This window comes from Pezoporus occidentalis, unplaced genomic scaffold, assembly GCF_034315485.1.
Source record: "Pezoporus occidentalis ecotype Australia unplaced genomic scaffold, CSIRO_AGI_Poc_V1 ctg438, whole genome shotgun sequence".
Classification (NCBI taxonomy): Eukaryota; Metazoa; Chordata; class Aves; order Psittaciformes; family Psittacidae; genus Pezoporus; species Pezoporus occidentalis.
In genome coordinates, this window is record NW_026915767.1 from 85,755 (window position 1) to 105,982 (window position 20,228).

General features: G+C 41.4%; 1 protein-coding gene and 1 long non-coding RNA gene across 7 annotated transcripts; one reads left to right on the forward strand and one right to left on the reverse strand.

Moving 5' to 3' along the window:
• Window positions 1-2,339: 2,339 nt before the first annotated feature.
• On the reverse strand, window positions 2,340-3,919 carry LOC134172023 (uncharacterized). The gene is made up of 2 exons (XR_009967804.1): window positions 3,807-3,919; window positions 2,340-3,236 (listed from the first exon to the last, which is right to left on the reverse strand). It is a non-coding gene; the product is annotated as an uncharacterized LOC134172023 (long non-coding RNA).
• Window positions 3,494-19,996, forward strand: IWS1 (interacts with SUPT6H, CTD assembly factor 1). 6 transcript variants are annotated; one of them, XM_062634732.1, is made up of 15 exons: window positions 3,494-3,655; window positions 4,247-4,362; window positions 9,857-10,568; window positions 11,199-11,394; window positions 11,634-11,691; window positions 11,999-12,099; window positions 12,850-13,000; window positions 13,685-13,767; window positions 14,053-14,182; window positions 15,362-15,479; window positions 16,244-16,355; window positions 16,551-16,607; window positions 16,844-16,955; window positions 17,537-17,697; window positions 19,454-19,591. In XM_062634732.1, exons 1-14 carry the CDS (start codon window positions 3,622-3,624, stop codon window positions 17,663-17,665), a joined length of 2,109 nt encoding a protein of 702 aa, XP_062490716.1. In that variant the 5' UTR covers window positions 3,494-3,621; the 3' UTR covers window positions 17,666-17,697; window positions 19,454-19,591. The 6 variants fall into 6 exon arrangements, with proteins under 6 accessions (XP_062490716.1, XP_062490715.1, XP_062490717.1 ...); XM_062634731.1 differs by having other exon boundaries at window positions 19,448-19,586; XM_062634735.1 differs by lacking the exons at window positions 3,494-3,655; window positions 17,537-17,697 and adding exons at window positions 5,849-5,905; window positions 5,994-6,048 and having other exon boundaries at window positions 19,448-19,996.
• The last annotated feature ends 232 nt before the right edge of the window (window positions 19,997-20,228 follow it).

The window sequence follows — 20,228 nt, forward strand, 5'->3', positions numbered from 1 at the left end:
TCAGGTTTGGGAAGTCACTGAGCTGTGTGAACAGGGAACAACAGGAGCTTGAAGGAGGCAGCAAAGCAGTTTACCACTGAAGACAAGGTTTGGTGAGGGACTGTGCAGGGCACAGACACATTTGTAGCTGTAATTAGGGGTAATTTGTCCTGTGGTCTGTGCTGATGAATAATGCACTGAGAAAGGCAAATAATGAAAATTTGCTAATCCCTGGTGACTTTAATCCTGCTGTTGTTCAGAGCACTGGGTCTGTCTGGATAGACATGTGTTAACAAAACTGCCTCTTCCTGACAGCTTCCTAATCAAGAGACTGATGTCAGGATCAAAGGGTTTAATTTGCACATGACACTACCTCTCACATTTCTTCTCCAGCTAAATAAAAGTGGCCTTGTCAGCTCTGCATCACCAAGTCTCAGATGCCAAGCATGGTTTTATGTTAAACTAGGTGTTTTTCTGTCTGAGGTTTCTGACGGAAGGTGTCTGATTAGAGAGAACAATTTGCAATTTACACTACTCATTCAGAAGCCTTCCTGTCTCCACTAACCTCCTTCCCCTCCTCTAAGCAGATTTGTAGCTTTAAGTCACTGATGGCTCTTCACTCTGAAAGGCACACTGCAGGGAACAAATCAAACTAAATAAGAGGTACATACCAGTAAAGGATTTCCAAGCGCATCCCTTGGTTGTCTGGCGCATTCTGTCCTTCAGGGAAAGGCTTATTTCATTCCAGCCAGTTCATGATCATGTTGTACAGAGGGGCAGACTGATGGGGCTCTGGGATTGTGTGTCAGTACACACCTTCACACACGCCAAGAGGGCACTGCTTACCCTGCTTGGTAGAAGGCAGGTCATTCTCCCCTACTGCGCAATCCCATTATGGTCTGAGTGTCACTCCATCCTTCCTCTTGGGATGCAGCCAAGAGGGTATTACAAGAGTATATTACAAGTGCCAAGTTCTGGCTCACGAGGGACAAAGACATGTGCACACAAGCATGCACACTAGTGTGCACACACGTCCCCTGCAAAATAATGGTCAGAATCAATGCCCAATTATTCAGCATTGCTGAGGTGAGGTTGCTTAAGACCGAGGTGCACCCCACCCTCTGTGGTGCACGTAAGATGTCACAGGACTAGGCTCAGGGTTAGGAAGTCTATTTTTAGAAAGATGGGAATTCATAAGTTAGGAACCTCTTTGTGCCTCCTTCCTCTCCCAATAGATGCAGCAATTCTCTGTTCTCTCATCAGTGCAGCCTCAGTGCAGCTGGAATTGTACAGTATCTTGCCACCCTTGCAGAACATGACACTCATTTGTATATGACTGATTTCCAAGGAAGGTTACCATCATACTCTGATCCTGCTCAGAACTTTATTTATGTGATAGGTTTCTGTGTTTTCTGGGCACCTTGGTACAACTTCCAGATACCTTGGTACACATTCTTCAATATATTTTTTGTTGTTAGTTCCTAGCTATGCTTCCCCTTGTCCATTGTTTTCTCTTACCCCCACCTGTTATTTCCTACCTCAGTGCTTTGTCTGCAGAGAACTTTATTTGTTGTGTTGTAATGAGTGACACTAAAGTTGTCATACTGCCTTCTATTTAGTCAGCTGTACAAAGCCATTACGTTTCTTTATGAAGTCAGGTAAGTGAAAGAATGGGAGCCTCCCATCACACACTGGCACATGTGCCTGCTCCTCCCAGAAAAGATCTAAGTGAAACCATGCAGTGTGAAGAGCTAAAAGCAATAAAAGTCATACAGAAGCAGGAAGAAAGGGAATGATACCATTAAGAGTCCCATCCTGAGGATCACTAAGCAACCTTTGGGGCTACCTGGAAAAGTCCTGTAGAGCTGTAAACAGAGACATTCTCTATATGTTTTATGTATGCTGCTTTCAGGATGTGTGCGTGTGTTCTGCATTTTTGCTAACATAGGATTGTATCCAAGAATTAGATCCACTGCCACTTCCTCCAAGTGGAACGCTGTAGGAGATGTTGAGTAATGACTCTGTTCAGAGAGTTCAGCTGTATTTAACATGGTACACTGAACTCCCTGCATTATAGCTGTGCTTGCTCCTGGAGTGTGTTAATAATGGCTTAACCTCTCTGCCATCCATTCTAAAGTGCCTCTAGCACAGAAGAAAGAATGACTCACTTTGCCCAGGGTTCTCAACTTATCAAATTTTGATGTCCCTGAACAGAAGTGGAGCATGTTGGGTTCTAAAAAACCGCTGCTGTTTACTAATGCCCCAAATGACACTGCCTCAACAGTTTTCTACTTGTCACATGTTAACCTCTACCTCTGAGAAAATGAAGATGTGTTATCTGGCATCGAACAAGAAGAGAGTCAGGAAACCAGCAGCATATGCATTTATTAGGCTTGCCATTTCAAAATAACGCATTGATGACAGAAGTGATTTCTAGTAATCCTCTACTGACACAACGTAGGCGTGCCAAATGATTGAATAATGCAACTGCTCAGCGGATAGAGGTTACTAAAACAGAACAGAATAATTCCTGAGGAAGACACAGGCTGTTCTACCCGTGTCTTCTCTGGAAGTCAGCAATTACCCAGGAATTCAGCCCTAACTTTCAGCTGATTCTGAAGGTTAAATGTGGAGGAACCACCCACACATGAACTAGGTTGAACCACAGCTCTAGCTAGGGCAGTCTAAATGCGGTGAGACAACTAGCCCTCAGTTTCCATGGCTAGCCATGAGTCCCCCCTTTGGCCAGTAGCGACATATATCTGTTGACCCCATTGCAGCGTCCAGAGCCCACGCGTGTAGCTCGCCTAGACTCTGGTTTTTACCCTGCTGCCTTCTTGCAGAGACTCACAATATTCTAACTTGATTTGCAGGGAGCAGAGGAAATCCCGTTACTTAAAGGGTAAAATCTTTCCTATCCATGTCAGGAGATGGAACTCTTGATCTCACATCCTTTATCAGCGTGGGAAGCATTGTGCCTCTTACTGGGCGAAGGGAGATGCAGGGTCTCTCTTGTGTGGTTCATGGGTGCGGGTTTAAGCAGTGATATAACATTTCCTGGGGTTTTAGTCTCTTGGAAGCTCCCACATGTCCCACACAGGGACATATCCTTATTAAAATAACACCCGTTTTCACTCCTGTACAGCTGCTTGTCTCCCATGTCGACACAGGGGCTCAAAGCAGCCTTTTCTTTTTTGATCGAAGGCTCCTTCCATTCCCCCAGCACTTCAGTTACGAAGCTAAAACCAACCTGTTTCCTAGAAAACAATGCAAACACACGGTTAGGGGCTGGAAAAACCCCACCTTTCCTGTTTGCTGCCCGCAATCACACTCTATACCACAGCAGGTAACACCGTGCGGCCCCGGCAGAGCCGCGCAGCGCCCCCTGGCGGCCCGTCTTCGCTGAAGCCTCGCGAGATCCTCCCCCAGCCCCAGGGTCGCGTGGGGAAGGGGGAATGGCCGTTCCTCGCGCATGCGCAGCTGCGGTTGCCGGCCGTTCGGCGGAGAGACGCCATCTTGGGCCTGTGGCTCGGAGGCCGGCGGAAGGCGGCGGCGGGCCCTAGTGGCGAGCGCTGCGCTGGGGGCTTTGCCCCGCCGCCAGCCCGCGGGGCCGAGGCGGGGAGGCTGGGCCGGCGGCTCGCCATGGAGAGCGAGTACTACGGCGGGGACCAGTCAGGTAGCGGTGCGAGAGCGTTCCCCGCGGGAGGGACGCCCGGAGCGCTGGGCCCTGGAAGGGAGGGTGCTGTGCACGGCGAGCACCGCGGGGATATCGGCCTGCACCCTCTGCCTGGCGGCCGCTGCCGGCTCCAGCGGCCGTTTGCGCTCACCGTGGTGTGGCGCTAGAGGCGGCGGAGCCGTGCCCGGTACGCCGGCTCGGTGGCCGCCCCACGGAGGGTACGCCGGGCCGGGCCGCCTCCCCCCCGGCGGTAGTGTGCAGTCGGCTTTGGAAGGGTTGGGTGACATCGGGGGGCTGGCACGGCTGCTGTGATCTCAGCACAGCCTTGGTATTAGTTCGGTGTTTTGGTCAGTCGCTGCTGGCGTGCGTGTTCTGAGTAGTTTTGTGGTATTTTTTGGGGGGGTGGGGGTGTGGTAGGTGTGTGCCGAACCTTCCCAGTATATAGCATTCGTTTCCCTGTATTACAGAGCCAGAGACTGTTAGAACGAGGGTCTGACTGTAGTGCTGTCTGTTCATCGTCACTGTGAGTGCTCTTTTAAACACTGGAAGATGTCGCTGAGGTTTATTTTTCTTTTCTTAACTTTGGAGTAGATGATGGTGGAGCTACTCCAGTGCAAGACGAGCGAGATTCGGGATCTGATGTGGAAGAGGAAGCAAATGAGCAGCATTCTGGATCTGAGAATGGAAGTGTAGGGCACCATTCAGAGGTACTCCTGGAACTTTATCTAGATAAAGATTATTCTTTTATAAATAAATTTCTTGTTCTTGTTTAAAGAGGCGTTTTCTCCTAATTAAGACTTACGTATTTATTCAGTTGTTTTTAAGGGTCTTGTCTGGCAAAAGTTAACCTCCAGCAAGAAATGTGTCACATAGTCCCTTGGCCAATGTGTAGAATAGGGTCTTTTTATTTTTCTTTTCAATTGCTGTAATAGCATTCACTGTTTTGTTTCATATTGTTATACTCGGTTGCAAGAAGATGAACTTTTGGGGTTTGAAATTCTAAGCAGTGGTTTATGAGCTGTGCAAAGTTACGTTCAGCCTGGAAAGGAGAAGGCTACGTGGAGACCTCATAGCAGCTTTCCAGTATCTGAAGGGGGCCTGTAGGGGTGCTAGGGAGGGACTCTTCATTAGGGACTGTAGTGACAAGACAAGGGGTAATGGGTTAAAACTTAAACAGGGGAAGTTTAGGTTAGATATGAGGAAGAAGTTCTTTACACTAAGGGTGGTGAGGCATTGGATTGGGTTGCCCAAGGAAGTTGTGAATGCTCTATCCCTGCCAGCGTTCAAGGCCAGGTTGAACAAAGCCTTGGGTGAGATGGTTTAGTGTGAGGTGTCCCTGCCTATGGCAGGGGGTTGGAGCTAGATGATCTTAAAGTCCTTTCCAACCCTAACTATTCTATGGTTCGAGTGTAAAGCATGTTTGGAGGTACTTTTTCTTAAAGGTGGAAGAAATTGATTTGGTGTGAGGCAGCATTTCTTATTGTGACAGTCAGGATTTCAGTGTGGGAGAAAATGTTTTTTCAGCATGGGAGGAACAACTGTCTTTCAAATGAATTTAGTAATTCTGTTTTAATGGAAAAAGGCAATGAGTGCATGGAGAGTTATGTTGCTGCTTCAGTAATATTAAGCTTTTTCTGCTGTGTATGAAAACTTGGTCATTGTTCTTTACTCCTTTGGGATTTTAATTTTACTTACCATGGCAGAGTAGCTGGAAATCTGATCTGAAGACCAGGGAGCTGGCTGGTACTTAAGTCTTCAGCATGTCTTTTTCAGATTTAAATAACCAGAAAGTACTGTCACCTGTTACCAGCTTTAAATGATCTTCTTCATGTGCCTGCATTATTTTAAAGGCTTCATTCTATGATGGCTGTTGAATATCTCTATGGAGATAAAATACTCCAGAGATGCAATAAGAAAAATACATTTAATCAGAGTAAAACCCCAAACTAAAATACTTTTCTGTCCAGTAGTAAATGTAAACCTTCAAACCTTAGTGCTTTATTTCATTCAGTTTAAATCATAAGCATTTGAGTATTTTGGTTTGTTATGAAGTCTTACATACTTAATTTTCCCTACATCAAATTCAAAATGCAGTAACGTGGAGCAGCTGTCACTGAAATGAGTAGCTTTCAGTGATTTATCATACTATTTACCCTAAATATTCTCTCATCCTCGTATTTCCTTCATCTTTAGGAATATGTGGGAGGAATGACACTCAAATGTAGTAAAACCTTTGAGACAGCCTAATCAGTTAAGTCTATTTAATTACTATTTCGTCTCTAATTTAGAATTTGGATGTGAAGAACTGAAGTTTTAAACTTTCAAACTTTTTTTTCAGGTCCTTAACTTTAAAGAAAAGGGGAATCCTGAGGAATTACTTATGTAGGTCTCAGGTATGTGGGTTTTTCTTTTCCACAATTCTTTTCTGGCTTTCCTTCCCCCAGTCCCACTTTATCTATAAATGTTTTTCTTGATGTCCTTACCAGTTCTGCTTTAGACAAATAGAATTAGATAACATGTAGGTTTAGTACAGTAATGAATATGAAATCATGTTTACAGTGTTTCTACAAGTCAGGCTCATATGGAAATCTTTAATGACTTAGATCCTTATGCTTTCACCAAGTCGTTGCTGTCTTCATGAATTAAGTTATGGTTTGACTGTGACTGTTAAGAAACCTACATTTATGAAAATAAGATAAACTCGCTGATCTGCCTGTGATGGTTATGTATGCCTTAGTTTAACAGTTATCATTCATGAGGTTGTAGTGGATGGGTCAATTTTGTTCAACTTCGTGAAGTGTCAGAGTAGTACCTCTTAAAAGTGGCTGCATGTTGATCATATAAACTACTTGCTAACTGAAATTTTTGTGTAGAAGAATAACACTGTAAATTTGGTTTTTATGTTCTTGACTTTATACTGTACTAAAGCCTCATGTTATAGAATTCTTTCAGTTAAAAAAATAAAAGGACATCTCAAATTAAAATGTTTATAGATAAAGAGGAGGAAGAAAAGAAAGCAAAGGAATTAGAGAAAAATGCAGTAGCAATTACCTGAGACCTACTTATTTTTGGGGATGTCTGATCTTTTAATTAAGTATTTGGAAAAGTAGAAAATTCCAAAATGACATCCTTGACTTCTTTGAGAGCATCTTTTTAGAGACGAACTAGTAAAAAAATAAGTGGTGTTAGACTATCCTGCAGAATTTAAGTCCTCTTACTGTAAAGTTGCATGTACTTTTTATATCAAGGAAATTCCAAAACATTCAGAGTTTCATTAATTGTATTCAGAAGACCTTTGCACTGATGGCTGTGGACAGGACCTGTCCTGTATAGGCTCTGAGCACGTCATCTCTGCTTCAGAAGGTGCTCAGTTATGTTAATGTGCTGAGTCTGAGGTAGAGTGTGTCACCTTTCTGCACTGTGCACTGACTTGACCAAGATAACTGTGCTTTTTGGGTTATCTCTGGTTGAGCTTTCCATACTCAGGACTAGAGTAAATGGTGCTGTCTGCCAAGTCTGTGTAGGGACACTTTTATCATCTGTGATTCTTCTGTAGGTGATTGTATCACAGGAGAGTTCAACTGCTGTAACCACTGGAATTCTGCGGTGCAGAGCAGTGTGTAATGGCAGTGTGAGCTATTAGGATGCATGTCTGCTCTCTGTCCCCAAACATCTTCGTTCTCAGGAGTTTGTCAGTTTGCAGTAACAGATTAGAGATTTAGTGTATTGTAAACTGCTTCAGTAATAATGTTGTATAATTGTAATGACTTCTTTATGAAGCACTTTGCATTGGAATTTCCTAATTTAGTAATACATTCTGCATAGGAGGACATATAACCTGCAGCCGCACTTCTGACCTTAGAAGCATTTAAGAATCATTATGAGTTCCAGTTATTTTTTTAGTTCTGTTTACCTGTTCGGTGAAGACTTTCTGGACTGCCAATCTGGAAGGTGATGAGCCTTATAGTTTAAACAATAGGATTTGTATTGTTTTCCTTGGGTTTGTGTAGTTAAATCCCTTAGTACTGCTAACATAATTATCAGCATAGCCATCTGAAATCAAGACATGACAGACCAACCCACCAAAAATTATATAGTAGGAGAATAAGGATTAAAGAATTCATGTTATTAGAAATACAACTTCGGTGTAGACTTCTGCATTTAAGTACTTCTCAATAGCCTGACCTGTAAAACTGCTGTCAAATCTGTTTCCTGTTCTCTTTGCAACTGCAGTTTTCTTTAAATAATACAGTCAGAGAAAATACACCACATACACACATTGTTAGTTTACATGAGAGGTACTGGGCAGCAGAGAGCCATTGAATTAATACTTTGGTATGGAAAAAAAGTGTATCTCATAACAAGCTGAGAGCAGTTGAGTGTGTGTGTGGTCATCCTTAGTTCTGTAATTCCTTAGTCTTCAATTCTTTAAAATTTCACATTCAGGTTTTAATAGAACCATGTTTCCTTTCTGTAAGAAGAAATGAGAAATACTGAATAATAGCACCAGCATGATTTAAAATACTAGCATTGCTTTAGAGACGGGGCAAGCAGTAGAGAGAACTTGCTCACATTGTCACAGCAGCTGTTGTGTAGCCAGCATTAAGTAACATGGAAATAGTGAAGTTGTATTTGAAGTGCATGTTTTCAAAATCTGTAGTCCCTATTTTTTTCCATTGTGCAATCACTTTCTGTTAGTGATTTTTCACTGATTTAGAAGTTACTACTTTACTGAGTGCCAGCCAAGGGAATAAACGCCCAAGGTCCAAAATGTTAAAAAGCCATGTTATTTAACACTTAATGTAATTCTGGAGGGAGTAGTTCCTAAAAGCAAATTGAAATTTATTTTGTTTAAAATCTCTTCTTAATCATACATTTTAAAGATCAATAGTATTGTTTGTTATAGGATAGATACACCTGCATTATTTTGTATGGCTCTAACAATAGAAAATATAGGTAGCCTGTCCATCTTTCCAAGGAAATTAAATTGCTGACAAAAAAGACTGAGAAGCTCCAGGACATGCGGGTCTTAAAGTAGCCCCTAGGACAATAAATACTCACTTTGCAAATATGCTAGTGGAAGGAGTCTGTAGCTGAGACAAAATCACTCCTAAGGAAAGCCTGGTTGAAGAGTGGAGTTGAGCATGTAGAAAGGAAGTTTCTTTTACAGTATTGTTCTTTTCAGTTGCAAATGGGATTATTGTGACTGTGAGTGTGAGAAGTGTACTGAGTTAGTGACACTAGTGACACAAGTGTTCAAGAATCAAGTTCTGTTTTCTCAGGTAGATGCAATTGAGATCCCCCCCCCCCCCCCGGAGTAGAAATTAGATGTTGGAGGAAAAATAAAACAAGACGTTTTCAGTAATGATATTGACAGGTGGCTTGTGGAAGGTTTTTCCAGGAATGGCGCATTGGCTTAGTATTTTTTTGTGTAGAAAAAGACTGAAAGGATTGTGTTTAAATTCTGGAGTTTTAAGACGACTGCTGTATTTGTGCATAGGTTATCTGGGGTGTCTGAACAGGCACAGGAGCTATCAGCTTAATGGGAAGAAACATTGAATCTGTTCTTTCTTTCTTTGAAACAGCATTGAAACACAAAACTAGTTAACAGTAATATCCTGGAAGGTCTGACTAAAACTATTCCTCTTTTTTTGGTAGGCTTTTGGTCTTGACATTTGCCTAAATAGATTTCCTTGGCAAAGAAGGAAAGGGTGCAAGCTCTTTTGAGCTTCACTTGTAAAGCAGTACATGTGCAGTTTCAGTAAAATGTATTTTGTGCGAAAACCATCCTTTTTGAGATCTTAAAATGACAAGTGGGACATCCTATTTCTTGCTTATTACGGGGGATTTGGACTAAGCAACTTTGAAGGCCTGACTTTTTAAAATAAAAGCACTAGGCATTTACCCTCGAGGAACTGGATTCTTCTTAGAAATGTTTGCTCGAGTGTTCTTTAAATTCTGTCAGCCATTCTCAACATATGCTTGAGCTGCAGGGTGGACAGCCTAACATTTTTCTTGATCTGAAGTATTTGACAGTGCTTTGATGCAAATTGTCTCATGATTATTTCTGTGTAGAAAATATTTTACTTTACAGTACCTTGGGTAATGAAATTAGAGGAAGGATAAGCAAAAATTCAGAAGGTTTTTTGTATACTTAAGGGTTTTTTTGCTTAGTTGCCTGAGATTATTTTTCTCTTTCAGAATGAGCACAGTGATGGAGAAGATGATGGACGAATGGGAGAGCCCCACATGACAGACTCTGAAAATGAAGATATCCCAAGGCAAAAAGACAGTGACTCAGATAACGAAGAGCCTCCAAATCACAATGTAAGTGATTCAGACAATGAAGCAGCTCATGGAGGGAAAGACAGTGATTCAGACACTGAGGACTGTCCAAATCGGCATATAAGTGACTCTGAAAATGAAGATGCCTTAAATCATCGAGCAAGTGACTCTGAAAATGGGGAGCCTCACAGGGATCACAGTAGTGACTTTGAAAATGAGGAATCACACAAGCAGCCGGCCAGCGACTCAGACAGTGAGGAGCTGCACAAGCAGCCAGCCAGTGACTCAGAGAGTGAGGAGCTCCGCAAGCAGCCAGCCAGTGATTCGGAGAGTGAGGAGCTGCGCAAACAGCCGGCTAGCGACTCGGAGAGTGAGGATGTTTCCAGACACAAACAAGAAATAGAGTCTGAGGATAGTGATGCAGAGGACAGGAAGGAGGAGGTGCAGAATGATTCTCATCATTCAGATAACGAACACATAAGGGAAGGATTTCAGGCCTCTGACAGTGAAGAGGAAGCTCCTAAGAGACGAAAAATATCTGACAGTGATGAGGAAGAGAAAGAGGAGGAGAAGACGGTGAAGAGGAAAACCGCTATCCTTTCTGACAGTGAGGATGACGAGAAAACACGTAAGGAACTATAGTGTGAAAATAGACATGTGATGTGACAAGTAGCATGTTAGAGGTAAATCACTGGTTTTATGTGAAGAAAGCATTTAAGATTAATATAAATTTATAAAAATAGATAAACCATAAAGGAAACTTGGGGTTAGAGCAGAACTTCATTTGTAGAGGCTGTTGTTCTAACTGCATTTCTGTGTGAATGTGTATCTAATGCTTTTGATTAGTAAGTAGGTCTAATAGAAGTAAAGCTGCAGTGATCTTGCTTTGTACTGGCATCTGTTGATCATTTCTGTTGTTTCTGTACTTTGTTAGAGACTCTACTCTTTCTCTAGTGATTTTTTCCTGTGTTTTTTTTGGTACCTTTTTTTGGGTTTATTTTCCATTCATATATTGGGGATGAGAGTCAGTTTTGAAATGACAAGTTCTTGTGGATAGGTGTGGTATATGGAAACTGCAATTACTGATGAAATTAAACATTTTAGAGTGTGTATGTTTGTTAAGAGGTGGCAATGCTTTTGTGTTGGAATGCTGATCAGCTTCCTTCTTGTCCAAATCAAATTTGCGAGAATAGTTTTTGGAGAGTACCAGTTGTCACCTGTTACTAGGACATGTAGTAATGACCCTTTCTGTTGGCAGCTGCTAAAAAAGTACGAATCCTTTCTGATGTTGAAGAATCAGATAGCGATGCTGCTTCAGAGAAATCTGACAAAAGGAAGAAAAATGTTGTATCAGATAGTGAGGAAGAAGAAGAAGAAAGAAAAGAAAATGCTGGGAAGAAAAAAGAGGAGAAAGATCTATTTGGCAGTGAAAGTGAATCTGGAAATGAACAAGAGTAAGTGCTTCTGGGGTATGAATTCCTTCAGGGTTGCAGATAGTAGGACTCATCATGAATGGAGAATGGATGAATCCCACCCTGGGAATGATTGTCCACCTTCATTGGTGGTGTCAAGAGGAATGTCAGTAGTAGGTGGTAGAATGAAAGGTGGATCTCCAGAGTCATTGGAAATGTTGCAGAAAATGCACACCTAATGTTGCAGTCTAAATAGATAAATGTTGCTGTTACCTTTGCAGGAACTTGATTGCAGATATTTTTGGAGAATCTGGTGATGAGGAAGAAGAGGAATTCACAGTAAGTGTTACTGTAGATGTCTTTTGTTCACTTGCTAGATCTTATCTTCATGGGAATGTGTATGCTGTATCGCAGGGGAAGCTTTGTACCTGCTGGACTCAGTGAGATAGTGTTTGGGTTAAATAACATTTACAAATGTTATGAGAGTTATTGTTGTGAAAGTCACAGGTGGAATTATGAAGCCTGTGTTCCTCTTCTAGATCTTGTGCATGCCTGTCTGAAGCTTTTTGAGTGTTGGTGTCAGGATGCCTGAGTAGATGCTTGGTCTTAATCCATACGCTGATTTTTCACTGTCTTTACCCATCAGGGTTTTAACCAGGAAGATTTGGAGGAAGAGAAGGGTGATGCAGACATGAAGGAAACAGCTGATGAATCAGACTCTGATGATAACATCAAAAGAGGGAAGCAGTGAGTCAATATGTTACGTGCTCCTTTGCTAATAACAAATGCAAGATTTTAGTGAAGGGTTTCTTTCAAAGGCTGGCTAGACTTCATAGTTTAGAAAGGCATGGGTCTATGTTTCTACATAAAGTGTCTTCTCAGAAATTATATTAGAAGGTTCTCTCTCAACTAGTGGTTTGGTCACTTGACAGTCCAAAGCAGATTACCTGTGCTGCTGCTTCAGAGAACAGTATTTGATGTTTCACATCAAAACCTGAGTGAAATTAATGTTTAATCAAACAAGCATCTAATTCTACTTCTGACAGTACAATATTGGAATCAAATGTGTTTCTCTGCTGGTGTAAGGGATAAGGTATGGCAAGACTTGCAATCAGTGTGTGTCCTGTTTTCCTTTCCGTCTGTTTCAATAGCATCAGAACAGTGTATTGCAGGTGTAGGAAAGCTAAATCCTTGTCAGCTTCAGTGATATCTTTGGCACATTTTGAACCTTGGATATTATATGTGTGTATGTCGTTAGCTATTTCATCCAGGTCTTGCAGACTTCTGAGGGCATCTTGGAGCCACTGAAGCCCTTTGCTAGTTTCCCAGTTTGTATACTGAGGATAACTAATTATCTTTCAGGGACATTGAGACAATGCTTTTAGATTTATTGGAGAAGTTTGGAAAAATTGGCTACAGAAATACAATGTTATTTCTTACAAAGACAGAAAGATCAACCCTTTCTGACCATCAGCAAACTCTCTTCTTGCATTTCAGTATGGACTTCATGTCAGATTTTGACATGATGCTGCAGCGAAAGAAGAGTATGAGTGGGAAGCGTAGACGAAACCGTGATGGTGGAACTTTCATTAGCGATGCGGATGATGTAGTCAGTGCTATGATTGTGAAGATGAATGAAGCTGCTGAGGTGAGTTATCTAGGCTCCAAAGACACTGTAAAATCCAGTTCCATTCTACAGGAAATCTCTTGATTGTAATGGGTCTCTGATAGGGGAGCCCAAGTACTGAACAGATAGTGACATTATGTCCTTGGATGATAGTCACTTTGAAACCCAGACTTTGTTTTAGCACATGATGCACACTTGTGTGCTTTCATGTTACGTGCACCATGCTTCATGGTAAACCTCTAGGTTATCCAATTACATTCTTAGCTGAAGTGAACAGCTGTTTTCTTGCATCCCAGTGTTTTGGTTAGCTGTTTTTCTGTTGTTCAGGTTAGATTTTACTAACGAAGTTTCTACGTTATTTATGCATAGCTAGTGTGGAGGACTAGTCCAGTTTACTGCAATCAGCCTAAATCATGAACTAAGGGAAAAAAGAGAAATAATTAATTTTAGGGGGAATCTCCAAGTATGATTTTTAAGGAGAATGTTGACTAAGGTGAGGACCCTTTTTTAGGAGGAGTCATAAATGTGTTTTGGGAGTTCGTAAATGTGTTGTAGGAAGTTGGAGCAGAGCACAAAGTTAGTGCGATCCTGCCAAAGTTGCACTTCTCATTTAATGGGCTAATCTCTTTCCTGTAAATAATTAACTGTGAGAGTTGCTGATTTCCTCTTTCGATTAACTTGTGCTGATTCTCTAACTCCCCACAGGAGGATCGACAGCTGAATACACAAAAGAAACCAGCACTAAAGAAATTAACTTTGCTACCAACTGTAGTTATGCATCTTAAAAAGTGAGTTGTCATTCTCCCAGTTAATTATCGTCTTTGGGAATATTGGGAATTTGGTAGAATTCAGGGAGTGACACTGCCATTGTACTAAGCATGCAGTGAAACATTTCTTTTTCCCAGTAAATGCTGGAGTGAGGTGGCCTCAAAACCCTAAAATTCTGTGTAGTTTTACCTGTTAATTTAACATGAAACAAACTCAAGTGCACAGTCGTGCTGAAGGAGCATCACATCTTAAGAGTTTGATGTGTTATGTGACTTTCTGGCTTCTCTTTATTTGAAATTTGCTAGGCAGGACCTCAAAGAGACTTTCATCGATAGTGGTGTTATGTCTGCCATCAAAGAGTGGCTTTCTCCCCTTCCAGACCGAAGTCTGCCAGCATTAAAGATACGAGAGGAGCTTCTGAAGATCCTGCAAGAGGTTTGAAACTGACTTTTAACCATACTTCATTTGTGGCTTCTCTATGGTGTTAAAGTTGTGTGCTTTAGGAAAATACTTGCTGATCTTAAAGGTCTTTTCCAACCTAGCTGGTTCTGTGATGCTATGATAAACGTACTGTAGCTGCTGCCAGTGTGCAGGGAAATACACACGGAAGCAAACTGCAAAACAGATGTGTTTCTTTAAAAGTTGCATCATTTTAATGGGTGTTAGATTGTAGACATGCTGTCTAGCACAAAGCAAGATTTGACTAGGCCCAACAAAAATTTGACTAGGCAACTTCAGGTACCTAGTGGTTCTTACGAAAATATTACCCATGTTCACCACAATGCAAATGGCTCTGCTACCAGCAGGCCAGAAGACATTCCTGAGAGTCTCAGGTGAACTTCACACATTAAGTTCTCTGCCCTCTCTTGGGGAGTAATGTGCTATGGCATTTCTAGTTTCTTGGTATGTTCTCGGTGCTCATTCGTTGTGGTTGGTCATTTGAATTTGTCTTTTCTGTGTTCATAAAATAAGCATGGCATAGTCTTAATAGTGAAGTAGAAACAAAATGTTCCTTGCAGCACTGCTAGCTGGCTTTATGTGACTGATGCTCTAGAAATACATTTCTCCTTGCTAGGAATTTGCAGGAGTTCTGCCTGAGTTTAAATTATTTGGCCCTACCTGTTTCAGATTTATTGTGTAAAGTTTAGTGAACAATCATTTGCTGTCCCTGGGTTTTATTCTGTTGTGGTCAGTTTTCTTCTCTGGCTTCTTAAAGTGTGCAGTGCACTAGAAAGCCCATCGTACTCAGTGTAGACTTTTAGCCTTTGTAGCTAAGCTGATTGCTTGAATGCTTTTTCCATATAAGTTTTTATAAAATGCTTTATAAAAGTGCTTTGAAGGCCGTAACTGAATTTTTGTGCAATATAAGCAAAAAAGCATTTGGAACAAATAGTTCTGGAAACCTACTTGATTTTACGTGTAAAGCCCAGTAATGTTATGGAAAATTTCTTGGATTTTGTGTTTGGTTCTTTAACCCATTCCTAGTGAAAAATGCTATTTTTTTTCAAGCTTATTGTGAAAGTAAATTTTGGTCTGTGTTTGCGAAGTTCAGTGACACCATTAATGTTCAGACATAATTTCTTGATGTTTTCTGACTTTTCTTTCATCTTGCAGCTGCCCAGTGTGAGCCAAGAGACACTGAAGCACAGTGGCATTGGACGAGCTGTGATGTACCTCTACAAACACCCCAAAGAGTCGAGACCTAACAAGGATATGGCAGGGAAGCTAATCAGTATGTAAACCTCCCTTTGCCTTGTGTCAGTATATTTCACTCATGATTTTATTTCTGCATCAGTCTTTCTGTTGCATGGGTTTTGTTACCATCTGTAGTAAAACTAATTCTGCAATACAGGAATCTCACTAATCTGTTTCATTGCTTTGTTTGTAGGGCTCTTAATGAATGCTGTTACATTAACTTCTGCACACACTTTTTTCCTGTTTGTTTCATTCTTGTTTTGAACCAGAGGATGGCATTTATTTTGTCCAGGCTCTCTCTTGGCTAATTGTCCAAATGTCATGTAGACTCTAGAAAAATAGGAAGGTCCTGCCAGGAGACTTTTTGTTCTGTAGACTTCAGAGGGGTCTTGGGTGACAGAAAGTTTACTTCTTGAACAGCTGTAGTGCATGTGTAGTGCATCCCATCCTGAAGGACTGAAAACTGATTATAAACTTGTTATGTTTTTCAGGAACTATTTTGCATATTTCTAAAACAGCATTTGCTGTGGCATGCAGGGGTTCCTGACACTTCAGGATCCTAAGTGCTCAGATAGGTTCTAAAAGAGCAGGCAACAGCAGGAGAATTTATGGATGAAGGCTCTTTCTTACTGTCCACATGGCTGGATTTCATTGAAATATTAAGGGCTCAGCAGTCAGTGTTTGTTTGAAAGGAAGCATAAATATTTGCCATAAACCTTGAAAGCTGTATTTGGGCACCAGAGTGGTTTGGAGGTAAACTTTGGTGGCCTAGTGTTTAACAAGTTTTATTCTTTTTAATAGATGAATGGTCTCGACCCATCTTTGGCCTTACCTCAAACTACAAAGGCATGACAAGAGAAGAGAGGGAACAGAGAGATTTGGAGCAGATGCCGCAGCGAAGGAGGTTGAGCAGGTAGGAACAGCAGGCAGAAACATGAAATCCTTTCTGCCTAAGACGCTATAAGAAAATGAAAGCGGTGTGTAAATACTGGGGAAATAAAACGATAACAAGTTACGGCCCCTGTCTTTTCTTCTACCGCACTTAACTGTCTTTTAAAATCACTGTTTTTCTGTATGTGTAAGTGCCTATAAAATGCTTTTCTTACAGCTCTGGTGGTCAGACTCCCCGCAGGGACCTGGAGAAAGTGCTCACTGGAGAGGAAAAGTAGGTTATTTTTTTTGTTGTTGTTGTTTTATTATTTATTTATTTTCTTATTTTATTTATTTATGTAATTAATAGATTTTTGTTAGAAGTATTTTGGTGGTACTTATCCACAGTTTGTTTTGAGGCTTTAGAGGCACTAATTATGTGCTGTGTTTCAGAGGTAGAACATGCTGAATCACTTGTAATTCTGTCTGTGTAAGATTTGTTTCTTTAACACTCACATCTTTTTTCCGCAGGGCTCTTAGACCCGGTGATCCTGGGTTCTGTGCCCGTGCAAGGGTGCCAATGCCCTCCAACAAGGACTATGTGGTCAGGCCAAAGTGGAATGTGGAGATGGAGTCCTCCAGGGTAAGCATCGGGACTCTCCTTGTCACTCTGTGCCAAAGCTGTCTCTGACTAAGCCTGGGAATCTGCCACTTTACTGCCATGGTTACTGTACAGTTCAGCAGTTGGTTTAAGTGCCTTTTCTAATCTGGATAGACAGTAAGTCCTGCTATCAAGTGGGCTGTTTTCAGCTCACCAGATACTTTCACGTGGGTATCTTTGATTTTCTAACCAAAAAGAGATTTTCATGTTAACGCTTCCAGAGTTTCTCTCTAGCGTGAGAATCTGATTACAGGTCTCTGGTTTTAGAGCATTTTGAGCTAAAGCTTCAGTTTTGTGTCGCTGATATTCTGATACCTCTCCTGGATTTTGTATCATATTCTTCTGGTGATATTCCTGTTTGGGAAAGCTTTGAGGTTTCAGTAAATATTAACAGCTTCAGTAGAGGCCTTTGCTTTGCCTTATTTGGTTCATCCGTCTACCTTGTACAGTTTAATTTCAAAGGGGAGTACATGGTAGAACACACATAAATGGAAGAAGTAATAATTACTGTGCTTTCTGCTGTTCTCTCTCCTTTTGTGCATTAATTGAGATATTGTTTCTAGCCCGGGACTATTAAGAGAGGTATTAGTCGCTTGGAAAAACACAAGAGACGGTTTGCTGAACAGAAACGACTCAGCAAAGTGCATCGGGCCATCAAGTTCAGCATTGAAGGCAACAGGATGCCCCTGTAGCCATGACACACTGCCTTCCCCAAGTTTGAGAGGTATCCCTCAAGGGAGGTGTGAACAGTGCATGTGCTTCAGCTGTTGGCAGTTTGCACATATAGGAAAGGAGTGTGTGCACCCTAGCTCATTGAACTTGGAAACTCTCCATGTATTTTCTTACGTCTGTACTGTGACCTAAAAGGTAACCTGTACAGGAAAAAATAGGCTGCAGCACATAACATCTGCCATGATGCCTGCCTCGACAGCTTCAGGGTCCCCAAATGACAGGTGATTAGTGAAAATACCTGTACTCCAAAGTAGCTTTGCACCATGTGTGGTTTTGAGTGCTGTTGTGACATAATTAGGTTCTCCAGGTTCGCCTGAACTGACACACAGGAATTTTGGCCTTTAGCATAGCACCTCACGTCACTGCATACCGATATCTGTGGCTGACGTTTGTGGGCACAAAGTAAGGTATTTTTTGCATCTGCTCTTTGAAGGAAGTTGAATGATGTGGGGTTTTAGAAGAGTTTGGCAGGAGGCAGAGTGTGACACCTCTGCAGACCAGGGAAATAACAATCCCTGCTATGAATGCAGCGTAGAGGGAGACTGATCAATGATGTCCGTCAATGCAGGAATTATTTTGACAGTTTCTGGTCTGCATTTCAGTTCTGTGAGCAGCACTGCCACAACTGATAGTGACAGGAAGAGGTTAGCACAAAGTTGAATTTAACCTTCATACTTGTTTAAAAAAAATAATTTCTTTAAAATCATTGTGACATTCCAGGTATAATTTCAATGAATAGTGAGCAGTTTTAGGAATACAGTTTATTTAAAACCAGTATGTCAGGAGCACACCTTCCTCAGTGACGGAGCAAGAGTTTCAGTTTCTAATAGATGGTTTTTGTCCAGTATTAAATAGCATGTTCTGGATATCTCTGTTTCTCACAAACTTAAAAGGTGTGTGATGTTTTCATCATTTATTGTTTCTGTTGTCTAGGTAGGGGAAATTGCTTTCTAGGAAGTAATGGCTGTGGTTTGGAAAGTCCTTTGCTATTTGTCTTCCGTGGCATTTCTTTATAGAATCACTGTGAAAAATAACTGCTTTGTCATCTCAGTTTCTCATTTGCAGTTAAAGTAGAGGGATAAAATGCAATAACTCTTCTAATAGCTTGTGTGGTCAGCTTAGGCATTTCTTTTGCTTCCCTCAAACCCCATTTTTCCCAAGAATCTCTTGCTTTATAAGTACTAATAAGCAACCTTTAAAATCAGTTGTAGTTTGGAATCAATAGGTCAAATCAGTCTGCTTTAATTAAAGTGCATTCACGCCTAAAAGTCTCCCTCCCACCCCCAGAAGCCTGTATGTGAGATACTGTGGTGCGGCCTGTTTCTGACACTGAGCTCCAGCTGACAGAGATACAAAACTACTCCAAACTATATTCACCTGGCATGTGAACAACTAACAAACAAACATGGTTATTAATCCCTGTAATGTATGTGAAAGCTTTCCTGTGTGATGTTTTTGTGGCAGGGGCTTGGAGTGAGATGGTCTTTAAGGTCCCTTCCAAACCAAACCGGTCTGGGATTCTATGATAAGTGCAGCATATAAACTGGGGGAACGTGTTCTCCACTTTGTGGGGAGGAGATGTGTGCACGCACACACAACCCTTTGGAACCAGTGGCTTCACCCGCTCCGTCCTGCAGGTTTACCCTCGCATGCATCACTTCACTTCTCTTGAACCTCTGGGATGTCTGCTTTTTTTCAGTGGTAATTATTAGTTTTTATTATTTAATGATATATTTTTTAAGTTCCAGGGGACCTCTAAGAAAGGGGTGAGTCGACTGGACAAACAGATGCGGAAATTCACAGATATCAGGAAAAAAAGCAGATCGGCCCATGCAGTGAAAATCAGCATTGAGGGCAATAAGATGCCATTGTGACCGTTCACAGAATACCCTATGACCTCTGCTGTAAGACAGTACACCCACAGACTCTTTGGAGACCTTTAAATTTTTTAACAGCTTGTTTGGGCTTTTTTTTTTTTTATTTTTTTTTTAGTGAATCTTTAAATTGGGTCAGGTTCTGGTATAAGATGATGTCCAAGGACTGTGAATATGGGGACTTCTTTCTCCTGACTGTATTTAAACTTGCTCTATTGTGTCCTTTGTACAGATCCTGTATTTGTTGTATTGCAACACTTGAGACAATAAAACATCTTTTTTTCTGGGGGGGGGGCCTCTCGATTGATTGCTCAAGGGAATGTATTTGCAGACCACCTGGTGTGTGGAAAAGCTGGTAATTGTTAATTTTCTGTTTACCACTGTCTGTGTCCTCTTTATTCAGAGCTTTATTAATCAGTTGGTCTGACGCTATGTCTTATTTTTGATAAGCTGTACTGACTATCTTCTATTCAGTGGCTTTCATTGTTCATGAAAGCATAATGGAAGGCTCAAGAGAAGATGAGCAGAGCTGGAAGACAACTGCACCTGCTCTTCCCAGGTATGCTTATGATACAGGAACTGACCTCAAGTGTGTGGTTTTACGCTGCTAAGAATTTCAAGGGTTTGGGTTTGGTGTCGGTTTGCTGCA